The sequence below is a fragment of the Silurus aristotelis genome (genome assembly GCF_946808225.1).
Source record: "Silurus aristotelis genome assembly, chromosome: 17".
NCBI lineage: Eukaryota > Metazoa > Chordata > Actinopteri > Siluriformes > Siluridae > Silurus > Silurus aristotelis.
Window position 1 is genome coordinate 3,116,046 of NC_139590.1, and position 23,820 is coordinate 3,139,865.

The 23,820-nt window shown below is 40.5% G+C and overlaps 1 protein-coding gene across 1 annotated transcript; it reads left to right on the forward strand.

Annotated features, from left to right (window-relative positions):
* The first annotated feature begins 1,825 nt into the window (after positions 1-1,825).
* On the forward strand, positions 1,826-21,518 carry ppl (periplakin). The gene is made up of 22 exons (XM_083566819.1): positions 1,826-2,138; positions 6,925-7,015; positions 7,256-7,410; positions 7,927-8,047; positions 8,180-8,302; positions 9,068-9,109; positions 9,439-9,600; positions 10,871-10,978; positions 11,393-11,488; positions 11,743-11,865; positions 12,001-12,147; positions 12,371-12,522; positions 13,425-13,528; positions 14,405-14,562; positions 15,274-15,452; positions 15,550-15,688; positions 16,163-16,356; positions 17,117-17,267; positions 17,344-17,427; positions 17,517-17,633; positions 18,318-18,410; positions 18,505-21,518. The coding sequence occupies exons 1-22, from the start codon at positions 2,080-2,082 to the stop codon at positions 21,172-21,174; spliced, it is 5,268 nt and encodes a 1,755-aa protein (XP_083422945.1). The 5' UTR covers positions 1,826-2,079; the 3' UTR covers positions 21,175-21,518.
* The last annotated feature ends 2,302 nt before the right edge of the window (positions 21,519-23,820 follow it).

Sequence of the window (23,820 nt, forward strand, 5' to 3'; positions counted from 1 at the left end):
AATACAAATTTCCTTCTTTTCATTGCATTACATAATTTTTCAGGAGTATAATAGTACATTACAATTATTATGTTTGTTTGTTTAATGGCTTGCTGCACTTTTACAAGCATTTTATGCTAAATTTTGTATTTCTGGAGGAGGATTTTAAATGCATTGTATTGCGTTTTTAATTGCAATGCTTTGTGTCTTTATTCCAATTCCATACATTTATTTTGTGTATGCTTTTATTGCATTCTGTAATTTATAAAAAAAAATAATTCTGGCTCATTACATCCTGTATTGTTTTTTTTTTTCTTTTAATTGCAATGTCTCATGTCTCATCCCTCTTCCTCAATTAAATTATTTTTCGCATTGAATAGATTTGTACAATTTCATTGGAATATTTTTGCCAATTTTCTATTAATTATTTTGCTAATCCTATTCTGTAATATCTTTCCATTGGAGTCGGATGATCATTGCATTGCAATTGTTTGGAACTTTTTGCTCATTTGCGCTCTCATGAAAGTATTTGCCCCCCTGGAATAGAATTTGCATTTATCATTTTCCATTGCATTAAACAATTTAATTTAAATCTTTTTTTAATTCTTTTTTTTCCCATGTTGTATTATTTTTCAATGCTTTGCATCATTGTTCTGAAGTCATAGATATCTTTATTGCATTGTGCATTGTGTTTGTTTGATTGATGGTTGCACGTTGCATTCTGTCATTGAATGGTTTGTATGCTTTTGCTTGGGTTTTTTTTTTTTGCTCATTGTATCCTGTATTCCCTTTTAATTGCAATGTGTCCAAAATTATTTTACTGAATTGCATAGATTTTCACATGCAATCTGTTTTATTTATTTATTTATTGATTGATTGATTGATTGATTGATTGATTGATTTATTTATTTATTTATTTATTTATTTATTTATTTATTTATTTATTTATTTATTTATTTATATTTGACAGTTTTATTTGCTGGGGGGTTTTTTTCTCTCTCATCCCATTCAGCAATATCTTCCCTCTGGAGTGTAAAGATCGCATTGCATTGCATTTGTATTGCAAATTCATTGTATTTGTCTGAAACTTTTTTGTGTCATCCCGATACCTGTGCCCAACCCACATTCATACATAGTGCAAACCACGCAAACCAAAAATGCCGTGTGTCCGATACAGAGTGTAAACCCCGCTCACTCCACACACACACACACACACACACACACACACACCTGGGAATTAATCTCAGAAGTGTGCGTTGCCGTGTGCCCTTTACAGAGTGTAAACCCCGCCCACTCTACACACACACACACACACACACACACACACACACACACACACACACACACACACACACCTGGGAATGGATCTCAGAAGTGGGCGTTGCCGTGTGCCCTGTTCAGTGTGTAAACCCCGCCCACTCTACACACACCTGTGACTGGATCTCACAAGTGGGCGTTGCCGTGTGTCCAGTACAGAGTGTAAACCCCCACCACTCTACACACACACACACACACACACACACACACACACACACACACACACACACACAAACACATCTGGGACTGGATCTCACAAGTGGGCGTTGCCGTGTGTCCAGTACAGAGTGTAAACCCCACCCACTCTACACACACACACACACACACACACACACACACACACACACACATTCACACACACATCTGGGACTGGATCTCAGAAGTGGGCGTTGCCGTGTGTCCAGTACAGAGTGTAAACCCCGCCCACTCTATACACACACACACACACACACACACACACACACATCTGGGACTGGATCTCAGAAGTGGGCGTTGCCGTGTGTCCAGTACAGAGTGTAAACCCCGCCCACTCTACACACACATCTGGGACTGGATCTCAGAAGTGGGCGTTGCCGTGTGTCCGGTAAAAGCGCGTCAGAGCAGGTGTGTGTGTTGCAAAGTGCAGCAGGTGAAGGCTCGAGCGAAGCGGCTGTGAGCTCTGGAGCTTTGATCTTTGCGTGTGTGAGGTGTTCCAACGAGGTGTTCTTCCTTTCTTTTATTATCTGGTGAAGGCATCATTTATAAACTTTCAACAAGCTCCGGATTTTACACCCATCCTTCAAAATGTTCCAGAAAAGGAAAACGAAGACCAGCTCGCCCTTTTCGTCCACGTCCAGTAAAAAGTGAGTTTCTTTTCAACAACCTTTTTATTATCGCAAGACGACTTTCTATTCAAATGCACTCTTTATATACTTGTTTGTTTGCTCGCACACATTTGTTTATTTGTTTGTTTGCCCCGCCCCTTTTTATTCCGATCTTCTTTTCAGCATCACTACGATTGTTTATTTTATTTGGGAAAAAAATAGTTCAAGTGCTCTAGAGGTGAAATAATGCACCATCTGGCTGAGCTCAAGACTATGGTGTAACATTTATGGATATTTCCATAGCAACTATTTTGCAGAGAAACTTTTCAGGAACTGTAGAATAAACTGCTTCCTAAAGAGACTTTTCATGAATCAAAATTACACCTACTCTTTCTATGGTATTCAGTGACACCATATGACATCATCTTTCCAGTGGGGAACATCAATGAAGGTTCAAAAACAACCCCAAAAATACCAAAACAAGATATTGTAGGTTTTATTTTTAGTTGTATTTTTAAGAATAACTCTTGAAATCTGGATTTTTGAGTAATGCTTTAAGGGAAACATCACTGGTCCACATTTCCAGGTCAAATTATGTATCTTGAATGATGTTTAAAGGTCAAAAAAGGTGCGTACAAACAGCACAAAACATGTCATCTTGATATTTCTTTATATTTGAACCAATGCAAAGTGTATTATATGGTATGTCAGAATACGTCTCAGTGTCTGAGAAGTATCTGAGAAGTCTACCGATAGTTTTCAAGGGTTGTCAGTGGTGGATTTGGTCCAATTATGTGCCGGAAAGAAGGTAGAAAAGAAGAAAATCCAGTTTGGTGTCTTACTTTCTCCCACTGTTTCTGGGAAAGTGTGTGTTTTGTCTGTAATTAAAGCGTAAATGTGAGAGTAACTAGTAGTATTTAAATTCCACTGATGAACAAATGTGTAAAGATGCATATCAAATATTGAGATCGTGTTCATTTCACCCCACTTATGACGCGGTGTACTTTTATTTGAGCGTTTCACCACATATCCAAATTCTGCATGAAAGTGTACGTGACAGAAAAATTCGAACTGATTTGTTCATTTGCAAGAAAGCACCTGGAGATGTGCTGCGATAAACGGACGGTTTATCCAATTATGTACTATAAAGGTATAAAGTAAAGATATGTTCTCTTGATGCAATCGCACAGATGACAATAAAAGGTTTGGTCCCTTTAATTTCGAGGACGTTCCCTGCTACGCCTGTTGCCACACCCACAGAAATGCTTTTACAATGTAGTACACATTCCAATGTAGACACATGCAGGATTGAGATGTCTCCATAGTCTTTTATAAAGCGTATACAATCGATAGGGTGAAAAAACCAAAATCTATCTCTTGTCTATTGATCGCTCTTATAAAGAGATGTTACGAATATGTAAATATTGGCGAAATATTCAAATTCAAGCAGGGTGTATTCATTAATCCAGCTCGAAATGAAGTGACTAATTGAAACAGGTGTGTGAGTACAGTATGATCGCGCTACATGTCAGTGGCAGCGCCTTGGACTGAATGGCATTTCAAGGTGTGTAGATGTTTGACACGAATGGCATTTCGGTGCAAGAATGTTCACCTGGGTAGGAGGTGAAGTGGAATCTAAGCAATGTCCGCTTTCCCTGCCCTGCCCATCGCACCTTTCCCCAAATTGCTCTTCTTGCTCAAGACCTGAAGGTGTCTCTTTGTTTTGACATGGCCTGATTTTCTAGTTCCAGAGCTCTCAGGTCTCAGAAAACTACATTTACAAGCTCAAACAAGCAGACAAGGACGGGAGACTTTAATACTGGCCTTGAGCATTAGAGCTGGTTTTTTTTCATTCAAACATTCAAAAGCTTTTTCTCTAATTGGGATCATCCGCAATACATAATGATGTTATGAATTAGAGCTTCGTCTCATTTTTCATCTCAAGCAGCGTTGAAGCCCAAACGTCAAGAACTCGTGCACGGTGTTGTTTTTCCGTGCCACATGTGAATCAGATCGGCTGAACATTGGACCTTATTTCCTGTAAGAGACGTTAAAAAGGCCCGGCTCTCGCATGAGTCATCGTCAGCCGCAAAACTACGACCCACAATGCTCTCCGCCTGCCAAACCTCCACAGAGTTCTCTGGTGATTTTTTTAAGGACGTACCCAACAGGGATGTGGCTTGGGTTGTTTTGTTTGTTATTGAACTGATTCTATTGGAAACAGATGTCAGAGAACGTTTCAGATGCATAGCATTCTGTCTAGTCATCGATGCAAGTCACACACCCGATCATATCGAACTGTGGAAAATCTCACAATTTTGGAAAACCAGTTCTTGCTGTTAAATGAAGGTATTTTGGTCGTAATCCACAGCACGAAATACTGGCCTACGATCTTTTGGGGCCGGACTGATAATACTTGCGTAACTTGCCGTTCGTGCTCGGCTAGTCCAAGCAAACAAGCATCGTTGGTCCAAACACGTTGCATCGCCTCTCAAGTAGTTGAAAGTTAACAGCCTTGCTCAAGAGCTCACCGCTGAGAACTTGAACTCTTACCCTTTTTGCCGAGAAATCCCAGAACCCGAGCCGAGCCGCCACCCGGGTGTGTTTATTCAAGAAACACGCGATGTGGCAACAAACGACTATGACCTCTCCCACTGATACTGCACCAACTCCCTGCATATCTCTACCGCACCAACAGCAATTGAACCATCAAAGAAAGAAATGATACATGTCTTCAGCAGAACGCTTTGATTTTGTAACCCTCACGGGTCAAATACAACTCATTACCTCATGAGAACGGTCATGGTGTATAGTATCATGTCAATCATCACTTAAAAAAAAATACAGTTATGAGACTTTGTGCCCGAATCGCAGTTCTTCCTGAAACACAGTGCATGATGGCGATAATTCATGCAGGCAGCGACTTTGCAAGTCAAAACCCTTCAGATTGTCTTAGCCATTCAACTTTTTTCTCCTTTTGTTAGACGTTATAGACGTTCTCCTCCAGATCTTCTAAAGGACATATAGGTGTAGTTTTCTGATCTCTACGTCATTCTCTCGGGTCAAACCTGTTGAATTAAACCCGTCCGTCCTGTTTGTTTATGAAACGCCCGCATTTTTTGTGTCGCGCTCTTACTTTCACTGGAGCTCATGGAAATAAAGTTTGAAGTACTCCAGGTGCTACAGAGCTTAAAATCATCCCTCAAAACTCAGGTACAGTTGTGCAGGTTTTCACCCTCCAGGTAAACCTTGTGTGAGCTTCATTTTCCCTCATGTTAGGTCATGCCCAGCTTTACGGAGTAGTATTATTACACGCTTGTTCCAAAAGATTTCCCCAGTAATGTAACAATTACCTGATGTTGTGCATGAAAAGGGCGTGTCGATTTACTTTTATTCCCAATGGGATTTAATCACATTTCCCCCTGAATTCGGAGAACGTGGAGTGTTTGTGTGTGCAGCACGACTCCTTTATAAAAATAAATGCAGGTATTTACTCGTTTTTTTTTTTTTTTAGCTGATCAGCAGGTGAGCAGACAGCGGGTGTCAATGTTAAGATCAGGCCTTTATTTGAAAGTTCAAACTCATATTAGAATATATATATATATGTTTTAAAAAGTGACAAGCTCTGTTTACAAGAAAGTACTTTATTTATCTACATTTGCACACAAATACCTTTAAAACAGCGGGGAAACTCGTGTGTGACCGGATACGCACATGATCAGTATAGCAGATGTGGTAACACACAGCTCCTGTTGTACACAGGACGATGTCATTTGGCACACTACATTTATGAAGGTCGGTGCTCCCTGTGACTGTGCGAGCAGTCTTGTGCTGCCATCTGTTGGCTTGTTACAAAACTAGTTTTAAAACTTTTTGTTACCACCTCTTAGATCGATCGATCGATCGATCTATCTATCTATCTATCTATCTATCTATCTATCTATCTATCTATCTATCTATCTATCTATCTATCTATCTATCTATCTATCTATCTATCTATCTATCTATCTAATATCAAATCCCAAACCCAGTAAAGTTAGTAAACACTATGAGGTGCAACATCTAACTACACACAGAAACACAATGCGAGATGAATCTAGTGTGTTACCCCCCGATCAAAAAGATTCTCTTCCTTCAAGTTCATATGCTGATGACTGCTGGAGCTATGAGTGCTCCATATTCCGATCTTGACAGACAACCGTACTGTGGTTCACCACGCCTTTGGTACAAGAGGATGAAGCTGCACCCACATCCATAGGTTCTTCAAGATCTAAAGAAGGAAAATAGGGAACTCCGTAAAGCTCAGATGGCCCTTCAGGAGGAAGTCTGACAGTTACACATCCTTCATAAGGATATGCAAAATTTAGCAGTAAGGCAACAGCTTTACCAGCTCCTCAACTACAGCAGGTCAAAACAGCTCCAGTCCCATCATCTAGAAGCATTTATAGACTACCTGTAGCAGCGGTGCACAAGCCAGTGCCCTATAATCCACAACCTACTGCCCGCAGACCCCAAGGGCCACCTAGAGAGAGTTCCTTAAAGTCAGATGCAGACACATATGCCTACAAGACAAGCCCACAGCCTGATATCCTTTCTCAATGAGGTGGACTGTCTGTCTGTCTGTCTGTCTGTCTGTCTGTCTGTCTGTCTGTCTGTCTGTCTGTCTGTCTGTCTGTCTGTCTGTCTATCTATCTATCTATCTATCTATCTATCTATCTATCTACAAGAATTTAGAGTATGACATATACAATCTCTGGTTTTCTTTTACTTGCTTCCATTAATAAAGTGTTGATTAAAGTTTTTTTTCACTTTCTGTGGGCTCCAGGACGGATCTGTCCACTCTGATCGAAAAGCTGCAAAGGAATGGCGATAAGGTGGAAAAGAACATCTTGGAGGTTGAGCAGAATCTTAACAAGGTGACCGTTCTTACAATACGACCATTTGGTCCTTCAAGCATGATAAAAGCTTTAATGCAGCTACACTATGAAGTATACTGTTCTGAACATATTTGGTGGCAAAGACCTAAACAAGATGATGGTCCCCTGAAAATGGTCCAATTATGTACCTCAAATACGTTCAAAATCATTCTCTAGGTAATGCTAACGTGGTTGAAACGACCATCTAACCCGTCCATGATGTCCTTGTTTCATCAACAGGATGTGCTCAAGATCAACGAAGGAAAGACACCGCTTTATCAGGAGTCCAATAACAGGTCAATCGAGAACTCCCTGTTGTTGCTGAACAGTCTGGATGAGGACGCGATCGAAGCCAAGCGCCTGCAGCACCCGCAGGCTGAGATGATCGAGCAGGAGTGAGTAGATGCCACGAAAACACATGATTGATGTGACAGGAAAGTCATTAAGCCAGCTTGAGGATCCTAAATAGGCAGTAGACGCCAACATTTTAACATCTAGTATATTTGAAGTTGATTTTAGAGCCAGTAAGTAGTTACTCAGTAAAAAAGGGGTTTATTCGGCCCTATGACTTCAGTTCAAATTCATGCACTAATTGACATGAGATTAACATCAGACTGTAACCGGGATCCTGGAGCTTTATAGGCAGCACCATTTCTAGGCGTCTGAGGCGCATTAAGCTGGTGGGCGCCAGTCATCGCCACCTGACCCACCGCTTTTGCCCTCACTCATTTCAATGTTTTACCTGATGAACTTTAATATACAGTATATGTTTACATACTTTTTGCAATTTTGCAATAATTATTAAATGTGTTTAATCTTTTTTTCAACCTTTTTATGGAAGGTTGTGGATGATTTGTATGGTGTGGTGTTTGTATGGTGACATTTTATGTGCTTCTTTTTCTGCTGTCAAGTATGAAGCAGCTACGTGAGCGCGTGAAGAAGCTGCGCAACGATCACAACCATATTTACCACCTGACCCGATCCGAAGGGGTTCCCAGTGTGAATTGGGGAAAGCTTATCGATGAGAAAACAGTGAGTCATTTTTCTCTCTATTCTATTCCATCTCCTGTTTGGAAAAAAAATTATTAATTTACATACTAAAGCCAGCTATTAATCTGAAAGGGTGTGTGTGTGTGTGTGTGTGTGTGTATTGTGTTTCTGCAGACAAATCTCAACAACAAAGGATTTGGACAAGACCTGCCCACCATTGAGAACCAAGTGGAAGAGCACAACATCTTTCACAGCGAAGTGGAGGCTTTGGCTCCTTACATCAGTCAGGGAGACAAGGTGAATTAGCTGCATCGCAAATTTGCGATGTTATTATTAGCGTAGCCTCGAACTCGGAGTCGCAAGCTGCGTTTTCTTCTTTTTCTTCTACTTTTAAAGCTGAATCGCTTCACAAACAATCACAAACAATAAAATAATAGTAATAACAATATATTAAAATGATCTACTCAGGTAAAAGTACTGTTATTTTAACAAAAATCTACTTAAGTAAATTTACCGTAAAAAGAATCTACGCAAGAAAAATTTGATTCTAGTGGACACAGAGATATAAATCTTAACATAGTTGTTTTTAACTGAATAGCTTCACAAATTAAAGTGCAAAAACAAGTCGAGTCTAATGTGAGAACGTTGACTTGAGTCTATTGTGAGAACAAAACAAAATTCTCCTGTTATAATGTAATTTCTAATCATTATAATAAAAAGAGAAATCAAAAATGCAGATTCAGAATACAGACATTAAGCGAACTTATATTTATTTCTTTATTGAAATGTAGTTGAGTGCGATACTTCACATAAAACTTAAGTAAAAGTAAAACTACGGATTTTGAAAACTCCTTCAAAAAGTCAAATTACACGAAAAACTACTCAATTACAGACACCTGAGTAAATTTAATACATTACTTTCCATCTCTGCCTAGAATACAGGTTTGTAACAGTAGAGAATGTTTGTGTGTGTGTGTGTGTGTGTGTGTGTGTGTGTGTGTGGGTGTATGTGTGTGTGTGTGTTTGTGTGTGACTCATCCCACACTATTGTTTGTTTTGCAGGACTACGTTGATGGCTTGCAGCCGAAATACAACAAACTGCTGGTAAAAACTGCTGTTTTTTTTTTTTACTTTGTGGATTAACATTGGATTCGTTGAAAGTCTGTAACGAGAATCGGCTTCTATCCATAATTCCCAAACACGTCGCTACACTTCCTCTTAGCCAATCAGCCATTATGAAACCGAGAGCTCTGAGGTCTGGGATTTGAATAGAAAATTCATCGAGAACGTGTTCGCGTTCCACATTTGCCTTAATCCGTGTACAACTCCACTTCACCTCCGCATTGAACCATAGAACCAAACAATTATAATTATAAGATTGAAGATATACTCGATTGAATAGATCGTGCTCAAACCCTGTTGTCCACACCCAGGCGAGTTCCACTGCTCGTCAGAAGAACCTGCTCAGTCTGAGAGACTACATGCAGCGCTGCACCAACGAGCTGTACTGGCTGGACCAGCAGGCTGAAGAACGTGTCATGTACGACTGGAGCGATGCCAACCTCGACTACCCGGCTCGCAAGAGGCAGTATGAGGTAACGAAACACAGCCATTGTGTCTCAACGAGCTGTTATTAAACTCAGATTCATACATTACCAATGAGTACATGAGTACATGTAGAAATATACTAGATAAAATACTACTCCAGTAAAAAGTACAAAGGTATTGGCCTTCAAATGTCCTTAAATATCCAAAATACTATGATATATTATGGCTATAATGTTCCTATTATCATTTACTCTTTTCATAATCAACTATGTGTAAAGACTCGAATGTGACTCTCAGCACACTGAGTTATTAATAGAATGATATTCATGAGTTAAAAACTGATTCATTTCTATTACAATGATCATGAGCCCAAAACTTTCTTTTTACCTACTTTAAAAAAATCACGTAAATGAGGTCACGTGTGTGGTGGTGAGTTCGCGTCTGGAGTTTCTTTATCATTTATTCCTCTCTAAATGTTCTGCTTGATGTTGAACTGATGCTGAACTGTATGTTGGTGATCAGTAGATACACCGAGCGCCGATCAGAACGAGTTTGAAACAGAGCATGCGCTCGACCCTGATTGGCGACTCACTGCGTGTTTAACCGGTTACGTTTTTATCCTCGTAAACGAAAAGAAATGTCTGATTTCACCAAATGTAGTTAAGTAAATAGAAAAATATTTTTGAAATGACTTTGAAATGTAGTGAAGTTAAAATAAAAGTCTCCCCAAATGTCAAAACTTTATTAAAGATCAGATACAACGAAAAAACTATTTACTTGGTTTCTGTCCACCACTGGTTCAGATCTAATCTACCATTTCAATATAAGAAAAACAGAAGGAAATTAAGGCTGTAGTGATGATTTGTAATAGAAATCTGATCTGAGACCCAATCTAATCAAAGTAGACATTACAGAGGACAGCCCTAATCCATAATAATCAAAAGGACAAATACTGTATGGAGATCATAGAGACAGTAAATAAAGACCTTTGATTTTATTGTTTAAAATGCAGTATATCAATGACTTCTTTTTAAATTTTACTAAGTTGAAAATCTATACTTTTTCACATTAAATGTATTGAATAAAATGAGTCTTTGTACGTTGGTTCACAAATTCGATAGCTGGACCAAACCCTGCTGTAGGGTTTTGGTGTCCCCCCCAAAACCCCATAATTTAAGCCATACTTACAATCTAGATCTAGACTTACATTATATACCAGAGGTCCCCATCCACCGAGTTGCAATCCAGCACCGGGAGGAGGGATGAACTATTCACGTTACTAACAATCGCTGTTTTCCACCTTCTCCATTTCTTTAGAACTTCATCAGTAAGTGTCTGGAATCCAAGGAGGGGACGATCACAAAACTGAGCGACGACGGAGAGAAACTCATCACCCAGGGACACCCGGGAAAGAACGTCATCGAGGTACAGCGGGAATTTTATTTTACAATGGAAATTGTCAAAAAATGAAGAGATCATAAGATATACTCATGGTTTTGAGAAGAACATTTTCTGCTTACATAACTCCTAAACTTTTTAGATTAAATTTAACTGTATTGTCCAGAGTACAAGTACAAGGCCGATGAAATGCAGTTGTAAAGACAGTAAGGTTATTGTCACAGGTTTGAACAGTGTTTTTAGAGAGTTAGATTACGATGTTATAGAAAACATGGATATGTTATGAACAATATATGTATGGAGATATTTATTGCAATACCTTTGTACTTTAATTTCTGTACCCATCTGTTTAGGTATTGTTGAAACGTCATATGTCTGATTACACACCCCTGAGGTATTTAGAGATCCAGTTGATTAGCTGGTCATGTGTTTTATCTCCAGGCGCACATGGATGCTGTGCATGCAGACTGGAAGCTGTATCTCAACCTGCTGATCTGTGAGGAGAATCACCTTAAGAACATGGATGAGTACCACAAGGTATGGAAAAAGGGCAATTAATGAGGGCTTGATAGCATTTTTTCTTCTTTCATTGGCTGCTCCCGTTAGGGGTCCCAACAGCGGATCATCGATGGTCTCCATATCTCACTGTCCTCCATCAAATTAACCACCATTCTTCTCCCGATATACACTACGTCCCTCCTATGCACATGACCAGCAACAGCAATTGTTTGCCAAAAAGTTGCTCATCCACAACGAAACGTCTGAAAACGTGTTTTTTTCTCCATATGTAGTTCCAAAAGGAGGCCAGAGACACTCAGGACCTGCTGAAGCGCCTGGATACTGAAATGAATCAGAAGTACAACCCTGACTTTAAAGACCAGTACCAGTTGGATGGCTTGCTCGTGGATCTGAATGTAAATAGTCTGGTGTTTATTAATGATATTTGTTCTTGTGTGTGAGCGGAGCGAGCGTGAGGACGCGTTTGCCGTTGCTTGCTAAGAGCAAACAGGTGGAGAGCCTCCAAAAACAAGTTGTGTTTATTTGTTCAGGACCAAGCGAAGGCCATGGATCACTTTGACGAACGAGTGAAAGCACTGCAGGACCGCAGCCTTCAGGTTCTGCCCCTGAAGTACCGCAGGAGCACGGCGCAGAAGCTTCTCCCCATCGAGGCGCTGTGTGACTTCGACGCAGAAGAGGTAATAAACGCCTTCTCTCCCTCTCTAATGCTCCTCATGAAGTATTATTGGAGTATGTTCAAGAAAAACGAGTGACACACACACACACACACACACATGCACATGTTTTTTCATCTGCTCTCATAGAAGAGCTGCTTGGTTTGATGTATTCAGATCGATATGAAAACCTCAGCTTATGAGGAATCCTGTTAAAACTTGTGTTATTGTTGCTTTTGGGACACAGGGTCAGATTCAGCGAGGGGGGCGCTACACGTTGCTCAGGAACAACGGAGACAAATGGGACGTGAAAGACACGTCCGGTCACACCATGTCTGCACCCGGCATCTGTTTCATCATCCCACCGACCGACTCGGACTCCGTCGCCATCGCCGAAAAGTGAGAATTTCTGCTTTTCAGCTTTGTGCTCTATAATACGGTACATCTCAAGTCCCAAGTAGGCGTGCTATTAATCAAATATTGGAGAAATGTTGGCTCATGACAGAAATGTGCACAATGTTCATATGTTTGCTTTATTTTTTGCACTGGGGCAAAAGGAAAAAACTAAATAACCAAAGTCGTGTCATAATCGTAATAAAAAAATAATGCTACACAGAAGCAAGAAAACTGGGGAAATCGTAGATCAGTGGCTCGGAAGGTTGTGGGTTGTGGCGGTTCAAGCTCCGGTATTGCCAATTTTAGGGCCCTTGAGAAAGGCCCTTAACCTGTGCTTCAGAGGCGCAGTATCAAAGCTGCCCCCGGCTTCGTAACTTAGCTGGGATGTGGAAAGAAAGAATTTGCATCTGAAGAACGTGACAAACGCTTAAACCTCAGTAAACACATTTCATGTACAAACAAAGCGGATGAGTCCAGGATACGTTTAATCACGCGTTACCACAGAAAACTCTTAAGGAAACGTGGTTTAACGCGATAAAAAAAGTGTTTTTTAAAAGCCCAAACTTAAACAAACTGCTTGTCTGTACACAGTATGCTTTATTATTAAAGTGTTTTAACGCCAGAGCGTTTTTCACCTTTTAGAATGTCCCCTTATAAAACACTTTTCACCTTTTAAGCAAAAGAGAGTAGGTGAGCGCGATCGAGCTAAAATACGGACCGGATCCGGATTTGAATCTGGATTGGTGGATTGGTGGTGGATTCCGATCCAAAGATCTGCCATGGACATTTTTTTTCTTTGTATATAAAAATGTTTTTATTTAATTGTATTTATATTATATATAAGAAAAATACATTTGCACAGAAACACACAGAAAAAAAATCAACTTTTTATGATCACTTTTCAGCCTTGTGAGCCAGCAGAAGGCCAACAAGCAGAAGGTGGCGAGCAGCAAAGCAGCACTGCAGACCAGACTGACGGATCTGAAGAAGGACAGCACGGGTGGACAAGGTGTGTGTTCCTGGGATTCATTCAACACCATTACTGAACCATCACACCATTAAAACAGGCTTTTATACACATTAACGTAAATATACTGAAATACACTATATGGCCAAAAGTATTAGAACATCTGACTTTTCCACCTGTATATATGCTTCTTTCACAAACTTTTACCACATAAGTACATGGGTTGGAGATTAAGATCTCCTCTACTATTGAGCTCCAAATCCTATTGATGAACGAAAGTTTGGGATGAATGTTTCCTACTGACTGCACCCCAGGCCTCCTCACCTCACATGAGCACAAATCTTCACAAGCACACTCCAGAATCTAGTGGAACATCTCTTCAGAAGAGTGGAGGTGTGGAATGAAATGTTCAAAAAGGGGCAATCTTAATATCTCAGGTGTCCACAAACTTTTGTCAATAGATTGTATTTAGATCTTACACATATCTCCAGTCCATTTACATGGTCTCAGGTGAAGCTTATTTTCATCCTTTATGATTGATGATTGATAAAAAAGATCACAGAGAAATTGTTAAATAGGGGGTTAATTAAATTAAATTTATTATATTTGTCATCCAGAATCGTATCATAGTTCAATTGAAGGATGACGATACAAAACAACGACTTTTTTTAGAGGTTTTTTTGCGTTTCTATTTAAAATACACGAGGGAATACCATTAAAAAGAGGTGTATTCAGAGTGTTCTGTCTATCCATGACCGAGCATACAGAACCCGATCTTTTAAAATCGGGTTATTATTAATGAAATCTTTATCGTAGCTGAATGGGAAAGGCTGATCCGAAAATCGAAGACCCTCTGAAGTTGTTGTAATGATATGCAAATTATTCATCTATTTTGTTTGTCCCGCACCCGAATCACAGATAAACAGGAGCTGCAGTGCCGCCAGCTGATGGCCGGATTGGATAAAGTGGTAAACGACCTAGATAAGCAGGAGAAGGCCATTTATTCTCAAGTGCGCCCCCCTCTGGAGCAGAGCCGCCCTGTACAGGACAGCGCAGACAGGCTGCAGAACATGAGGGTAAGAAATGTGACATGAGAAGCTTCAGTATGGTGGATGCTTTTTTGCAAAACTATTCACACCCAACAGAATCAGAATCAGAAATCGATTTATTACCAAGTATGTTTACACACGCAAGAGGAATTTGACGGGAGCTTCCAGTGCAGGAAAAAGTACAGACATAATAAAACAAAATATAAGTCAAACAGACAAGTCAATAATGCATTATATAAAGAAGTAGAAATATTGTTTAAATGAGCAGTTTACAGACTTACCATTTGTAACAGATGGACATGTTCATGGTGATGAGTTTATATACGATTTATTTTAATTTCCAGTCCAGATCCATGTTCATGGTTCTATTAAATAAAAGAGATTTAAATTCAAACAAAAAAAGGCAAATGTTTTTTTGCTTTTTTACATTTAATCTTGTGCGATTAGTTAATACACAAATAAATACATTAATAAAACCATTTATTTATTTATTTGATCAATAATACAAATTCTATTCGTTTTTTATACCAATAATAAATATGATTGCACGTGTATTTATTTATTAAATGTATTTTTTTTATTTATTATGTAGTTTTATTGCCCGAGTGCATATTCGGTTATTAGTTGTAAAATAACACACTACCACATACTTTTCTTGAAAATTTGAGGGGAAAAAAAAATCAAGTATAATTTATTGGTATTAATAATTAATTAATTTGTTTGTTTGTTTATTTCCAGGACATTGCCACCATCGTTCGTAAGATCGAGCCGGAGAAGTCCTCTAAAGTTCGTGAGGCTGAGACTTTCCTCAAATCCAACCCCAAGTGTGCGAGCGCTCCTCAGCTCTCCTCCAAGGTCGACACCACACTCAACAAATACAACAAGGTGGAGCAGCTGCTGAAGTGTACGGATGACAAGTACGTGCCCTGTTCGGTCCTGTTTTCTGTTTTTTTTTTCCCACCAGAAACGAAGATTCAAAGGTAAATAAGATTCTTTTCTTATTTACATCTGTAGACTTCAGAACTCCAACAAGCTGGAGAGCTCGATACAGAACTGCAAAAGCCTGCTGACGCCGTACGAAAACCGTCTGGCCAGAGAAGAGATCGCTCCCTCTGACTCGACCTCACTGGATAAGGCTCTGCGTGAGCTCACTGTAAGACCCTGTTTATACGCATTACCACTTCTACAGACACTTCGATTTGAATCTGAACCTCCCATTTCCTCTCCATTCGCTGTTATAATTCCCTTCTGGGAAGATGGTGCACTGGATTTTGGAGTGTGCTTATGGGGATTTGTGGTCATTCAGACACTAGTCAGGTATTGATGTAGGTGAGGTGAGGAGGCCTGGGGTGCAGTCAGCGTTCCACTTTATCATGTTCAGTAGGTTTGAGAGTCAGAGCTCTTACGCAGGAAGATCTTCTACTCCAAACCATGTGAAGCAGATCTTCATGGAGCTGGCTTTGTGCACAGGAGCATTGTCACTGACAGGTTTGGGTCTCCTATGAGAATTGTATAGTTGTAGTAACAGTTTGGGGAAGAACCACATATAGCTGTGATACTTTTGGCCCTTCTCTGTATTCGACGTATCAAACCCATGCACTTATTCTATATTTGTTCTGATGCACAGGACATGAACTCCGAGCTGAGGGCGAAGAAATCCATCTTCCCTGAAATGGAGAATAATCTGAGGAGCTCGAAACTCAGCTGCGATAACATGGTGAACCGGGTGCAGGAGCACTGCCCTGACATCGACCGCCAGGAGGCTGACGTTCAAAAACTTTCCAAACGCTATGATAACCTTCTCAGGCAGATCGACACCAGGTACGTAGCGGCGCATTCGGGGTGCTCTCCTGTGTGTCTCATGCACGTTTGGAGGATTAAAAGCGATCACTAGATGTTAGAGGTCGACGATACAGAAAGCTAGATTAGATCATACCTGCTGAAAACAGATTCAAATACATACTGGATTAAAAAAAACAAAAACAAAAAAAAACATAACACAAAACATAAAATAATACTAAACTTTATTACAATAATAGAATCATGTTCAAAACGTTAGAAGCATTGAAAATGTGTTAAATTAAATAAATATTAATATATTAATATAATTAATATGAATATATTCATTATATTAATAAATATTGTGGAAAATGAAAGGCATTCATTCAAACTGAAATAAAAAGTGACAATCCACATAAGATACTTCAAAAGAACAGCAAGTGGCATCAGAGATTTGTCTCTAGCAGGAGATCTTCCACTCCACATCATGTAAAGCATTTCTTCATGGAGCTGAATTTGTGCCCAGGTGGTTTTGTCACGTCCTAAAGAATTGTGTGCCTCCAACGTTGAAGTAACAGTTTGTGGAAAAAGTACATCTGGCTGTATTGGTGTCCAAATACTTTTGCCATATAAACAGAGAAAATAACGGCCCTGCATTTTTATATATATATATATATATATATATATATATATATATATATATATATATATATATATTTAATCAGAAATAAATTAAGTGAATGCGAATTAAATTAAGCGATTTTACTTCATGCATTTAGAAAATGACGCTTTTGTTTTCCAGATCACAGAGTCTGCAAAAATCCAAAACCTCCTACAGCAATTACCGTAATGATTACGACAACTTGAACAGCTGGCTGTCCCGTGTGCCGAACTACGAGCCGCACGAGACCGACACGATCCAGCAGGTGGAAGGGAAACTGAAAAACCAAAGAGTAAGTGCACTTCTCAACACACATTTTCTTTTGCAAACAAAGTACAAATTTGACTCCTGAAATTTTCCCTCCCTAGAATCTGCTTTCTGACGTTGCGAGGAAGGAATCGGATCTGAACAACATCTCGCACAATGCACAGCTTTACCAACAAGCCGTCAAGGTGGGAGGCGATAACGTGAGAGTTGTCGTTTGCGGTTTGACGAGATCGCATTAAAATCGTAACACGTTCCTCCTTGTGGCTGTGTTCAGGATTATGAAAACGAAGCTGAGAGGTTCAGGTCCATTCTCGACCTTGAAGACGGCCTGGTCTCCCAAACGTACAAGAGGAGCCGACTGGAATCTCCTGCACTGAAAGTCAAAGCTGAGGTAAAATTATTATACTGATACCATGGTCTGTCTGAATACTGGATCGTGATTGGTTGTAAGGAAGGTGTGAGCTCACATGGGTAGTTGGATCTTAACGAATGCGCTGCTTATGAACAATTTTAACAATAAGTAATATAGTAACAGCTCCATATAGCAATGCATTGGCATAAAAGTTTGCATTGCGATGCATCCATTTCATCATTTGCATCTGTTGTATCAGATTTAATTCTATATAATTATAAATAGATACGCTGTACACTTCGAAAGTTTCGATTTCTGCTCGCTGAGCTGTTTCTCGAGCGCGTTTTCTCAGCACCGCTGCTGCTACGTGAATATGACGTATCAACACTACGGAAACCGAGGCGTGTCCTGAGAGTCACATAGAATACAGATTAACATGGCAGAGGTAGAGCTGTAACCTCCTGCAGACTCAACAGAAAAAGAACCTCTGGTTTCGTTAAATTATTTTTCTTTTTTTTTTGCACTAGAAAGGTGTGTGTGAAAGGGGTCATGCGTTAGAAGTCAGAAGGTGCTTAAGTTAATTGATGATTTGCTGCCTGTTTGAAGCAAAGAAATTAAAGCGAACTATCTGTAACATGCATCATATATTATTTCTTCCTTAATTTAAATTTTAAACCTTTATTTTCTCTTTTTTCTTATTTCCAAAACCACTTTATTAAACAGGAAGCAGCCATCGAGGCCAAATTCACGGAGGTCAGCGCTGTGAACAAACAACGTCTACAGAACCTTGAGTTTGCACAAAGTCTGCTCAATCAGGTAACAGTGTCCAGACTTTTTTTCCAAATTATTTCCCTATTTACTTTTCTTTCGGCTTGTTAAACTGATTGCTAGTGAATTGATTGTTTAACAGCAAGCGGAGGTGCAAGTCATCCAGCAGAACGTCCAGTCTGTGAAATCTTCTCCCTCAGGAGATGAATCCTGGAGAATTAAGAATCAGCTGGAAGAGGAGATTCTGAGAAGGCAGCAGCTTGAAAAGGAAATCAAAACTATTCAGACGGACATCTATGTGATGGAAGGACAAAAACCACAAGACACCATTGTCAAGAAAGAGCTGATCAAGAAGGTCCCTGATCCTCAGCTGGATGAAGAGATGAGCAAAGTCCAGCAAAGGCTGTCGGATGAACGCAGGACCACTCGCATCCTCGAGGGCGAACTGGACACTCTGCGTGTAAAGCTACGTGGCATCGAGACAGAAATGAAGGAAGGTGCTCAGCAGTACACGGTTAAAGAGGTGCTACGCATCGAAAGGGATCGCGGACAGGAGGAGGAAGTACGGAGACTAAGAGAAGAGCTGGAGGAACTCAAGAGAAAAAAGCTGGTAAAGGACAACGATGTCATTCAGATCCAGAAGCAGATCACCATCCTGGCTGCCGAGAAAAACAAGGAGCAGGAAGTCATCAAGGAGGAAGAGGTCATCAAGGTCCGAAATGATCCTCAGCTCCAGAGTGAGTACACGATGCTCATTGACAGAAAGCAGAAAGAAATCAACAACCGCAAACAGCTGGAAGACGAGCTTCGATTCCTGCAAGAAAAACTCAAGCGTCTGGAGAAGGAAAAGTCCATGGCTGAGGAGAAGATCTCCATCAGAGAGGTTCTCACGGTTGAAAAAGATATCGCTTTGGAGAGAGAGGTTGAGGGCCTGAGACGGCAGCTTGAGGAAGAAAAGTCCAAGCGTTTGTCTATTCAGAGGGAAAGGACTGACATTCAGAGAAAGATCACAAGCCTGGAGGAGGAAAAGTCCAAGGTCATCATTCAGGAGAAAGTGCGTGAGATTGTCAGGCCTGATCCCAAGGCGGAAGCCGAGGTCGCTAATCTCAGACTTGAACTTATCGAAGCACAGAGGAGAACCAGAGATACTGAGCTCCACTTGAAGTCTACTCAGGATGAGCTGTTGGTGCTGCGAAACAGAGGCCCACAAGTCGAAATCAAAGAAATCATCAAGGAGGTCATTAAGTACAAGATCGATCCCGAAACCGAAAGAGAGCTGGAAAAACTCCGGAACGAAATCGTCGACAAGACGCACATAATCGAGAAATTCGAACTGGAGATGGTCCAACTGAGGGAGGAGATTCAAAGATGGAGAGACACCAAACCCCAGGTGCAGACCAAAGAGGTGGTGAACGAGGTCATTCAGTACAGAGAGGACCCTAAAACTAAAGAAGAAATCGAGACGCTCAAGAAGAGGCTGGCTGAGGAACAGAGGAAGCGCTTGGATCTCGAGAGAGAGCGAGTTTCCAATGAAGAGAGGATCAGGCTCAAGAAGATCGATTTGTCACAGGTCAGAGAGAAGGTCGTGCAGCAAGAAGTGGTGAAGATGGAAGAAGACCCTGTGCTGAAATCTGAATGCGTGACCTTCACTCAGAACATCAGTACCGAGTTGAAACAAAGAGAAAGCCTGAAAGACGAGTTGGCCAGGCTGCAGCGTAAGAAGGCTGACCTGGAACTCCAGCTGGAGGAGCTCGAACGTGAACGCCGGTCCAGACGCGAAGCTGAGCTTGAAATTCAGCGGTTGAGGGTCCGTCTTAATGAGCTTGAGATTAGGGACAAGGAAAACAGAGAGAAGGTTACAGTCAAACAGAAGGTCGTCTTGCAGCAAGATCCACAGCAGGAGAAAGAGCACTCTATCTTACGCCTTCAGGTCGAGGAAGAGAGACACAAACGTTTCCTTCTGGAGAAAGAGTACAACGCTCTGCTGCAGCAACAACAAACGCTGGAGAGGATGGAGGTCCGGGAGAAAGTCATTTGCACCGAGAAGGTCCAAGTCGAGAGGGATCCAGATGCCGAGCTTGAGATTGAGAAGCTGAAAAAGAGCCTCGAAGAGGAAACTAAACGCCGGCAAGAGCTGGACATCGAGCTCAGCAGCGTCACCAGCAGGCTGAACGAAATGGAATTCACAAACACAAAGTCATACAAGGAGCTCGACCACATCCGCGACGAGGGCAGCAGGCTCCTCCAGGAGAACCAGCGTCTGCAGAACGAGATCAGAAAGCTCCAATCCGAAATCCACATCACCTCGAAGGAAACCAGGCAAATCACAGAGTCCAGCCCGGTGGACAACAGCAAGAACCTGGAGATCCGGCTAGCGGCGTTGCAGAAAGAGCTCCTAGAACTGAGACGCATCACGACCGAGAAAGATGAGGAAATCGAAAAGCTACAAAAGGGCCTGTCGGCTGTGAGGGTGAAGAGAGAGCAGAGGGAGAGCCACCTCCGGCGCTCGATCGTCGTCATCGACCCGGACACGGGCAAAGAGATGAAACCAGAGGAGGCGTTCAAACTGGGGCTGATCGACTGGAAGATGTTCGTCAACCTCCAGAGTCAAGAATGCGACTGGGAGGAGATTACCGTCAAGGGGCCGAGCGGAGAGTCGTCCGTTCTTCACGACAGAAAATCGGGCAAGAAGTTCTCCATCGAAGATGCCCTGCGCTCCGGGAACATCACCAAACGCCAGCTTCAGCAGTACCAGAACAAAGAAATCAGCATCCAGGAGTTCGGTATCCTGGTTTCCGGGAAGACCCACTAAGAAATTTGTATGTTTTTTTTGTTTTTATGTTTCGGTGCTTTACTTGATGACGAGCTAGTGGTTTTATTATTATTTTTTTCCTCCTTTCAGCCTTTCAGAGTCTTTAGGGCTTTCTTAATGCACTGTGTATTTATTTGCATGTTTGCTGGGATAAAAGGAAGAAATATTACCTTAAAAATGTCTTCCTCTTGATGGGTAGATTTATTCTCATATAGCAGGGTGAAAGTTATCTGACTACAGGCTGCTCGGTTTCACATATACCAGAAATATTTGCGCTATAATTCTCACAGTTAACTCCATAGTGTTTTGAAAATAAAAATAAAAGATTTTTTTTGGGAAACCAGTCTGTATTTCTTTCTTTTGTTATTGTCTGAAATGTCTGAATTCACCCCATTACGATGCAGTTCGATGCGATTTCCATTCAACACAACACAATGAAATTCAATGGGGAAAATGTGATGCTCTGCAATTCAATATGGTACAGAGTTCACTTTTATTCATTTGCTTCAGACAGACAGCAAATCATCAATTTACTTAAATGCATTCTGATTTCTAACACATGAGGCTTTCCAGAGGTGGACAGTAAGGAAGTGAAGGTAATTCATTACTTGACATAAGCAGATTTTGCGTGTTTCTGTATTTTACTAAAAATTTTCCATTTGGGGAGATTTTTACTTTTTTACTGTGACTTTTTAAAGTCAAATATTTAACTTTTTACTCAAATACATCAGTCATTCCTTTTTATTTACGAGGGTAAAGACTGGCCAAATGCAGCAAAACACCAATCAGGATCGAGCGCTCAGTCCATTTTAAACTCATCTTGATTGCCGCTCGGTGCATCTGCTGATCACCAACCTACAGTTTAGCATCAGTTCAACATCAAGCAGAACATTTAGAGAGGAATAAATGATGAAGAGACTCGAACTCGCCACAACACATGTGGACGTATTTACGCGATTTTTTTAAGTAGTTGAAAAAAAGGTTTGGGTCTCGTGATCATTGTAATAGAAATCAATCAGTGTTTAAGTCATTAATATCATTCTATTCAAAGTTCAGTGTGCTGGGAGTCACATTCGAGTCTTTTCACATAAACTGAGTTGATTAAGTAAAGAGTCTCGTGATAAAAATTCTAATATGAACATTAAAGCCATAATAAATTATAGTACTTTGGAGACTTAAGTACATTTGAAGGCAAAAACATTTGTACGTTTACTCAGGTAAAAAGTTAAAAGAGAGCATTTTTTTACTTTTACTGGAGTCACATATTACCAAGTGTAACTAACTCAACTACATGGTTTGTGCACTTTGTCCACTGGCCCTTTCACAATCAGGCCTTTGTATTGCAAAAAAAGATTAAATAAAACTAGATGCTCTTTTCCTGTTCTGTGTGCAGAAAGACGCAGCTCTACCTCTGCCATGTTAATCTGTGTTTTATGTGACTCTCAGGACACGCCTCGGTCTCCGTAGTGGTGATACGTTTCGATCTACATACCAAATATCGGTCACAAATTATTGGTCACTTTCTAAATAGTAAAAGTGTAACACTAATAATAAATTTATAAGTAAATTGGATGTGACGCAAATATGTTAAAAACCATACAACTTGTATACCCGATGCACACTTTTTAAAAAATCGGAATACTGAATTCTACCATCCGTACTTCCTACATATACTCAGCGTATATATTTCCTTCACCTGTGTCTCTTTAGTGAACACACATACACACTCATACACATCTGCTCCGACCTAATGATCATCTTACTGGTATTGTTTTCTTAGTGTTGGACCTTAGATATGAGATTATTCCATACATGTGTATACAGTATGTGTATAATCAGAGGCTCATTTTTGAGTATAAAAGCATGCTATAAAGAGCTACATCTCTGATTTCAGAATCAGGAAGTGTTTTATTGTCCCATGTGCTTTCAGATACACACACACACACACACACACACACACACACACACACACACACACACACACACAGAAGGGAGGTTGTAACTAAGTAGTTAAATCGTTACAGTGTGGATTAGAAAGTTCACAAGATTAAATCTCAGCACCACCAAACTGCTACTGCTGGGCCTTGAGCAAGACCCTCAACCCTCACCTGCTTGGTTATAAGTCGTTCTGGATAAGGGCGTCTGGCAAATGCTGTAAATGTAATTTGTTTTGGTGACAGAAGCTTCCTGTTACAACAATATTTATATGAATAAAAGTATTGGAACACTTGTTTTTTTCCAGCCATATGTACTTCTTCTCCAAACTGTTACCACAAAGATGGAGGCACACAACTGTATAGGACGTTTTTGGAAGCTGTAGCATAAAATTTTCCTTTTGAACTAGGAGACCCAAATCTGTTCCAGCATGTTCTTTGCATCGTCAAAGTCAGCTCCATAAAGATATGCTTCACACGGGTTGAAGGAGAAGATAGAGCTCTGACCCTCAACCTTATTGAACGCATTTAAGATGAATTAAAACATCAGTACCTGACTTTACCAACGCTCTGGTGTCTGAGTGAGCACAACTCTCCACAAAATCTAGTAGAACATCTTCTCAGAAGAGTGGAGGTTACTATAACAGCAAATTGGGCCAACATTTGGAATGGGATGTTATGAAGAATGATATGAAGATCCACATTTTAGACT

Coding starts and splice junctions, on each gene's coding strand:
- ppl (XM_083566819.1), top strand. CDS start 2,080: ATGTTCCAGAAAAGGAAAACGAAGACCAGCTCGCCCTTTTCGTCCACG. Junction 7,411..7,926: donor GCTGAGATGATCGAGCAGGA/GTGAGTAGATGC, acceptor TCTGCTGTCAAG/TATGAAGCAGCTACGTGAGC. Junction 17,268..17,343: donor GGAAACTGAAAAACCAAAGA/GTAAGTGCACTT, acceptor TTCCCTCCCTAG/AATCTGCTTTCTGACGTTGC.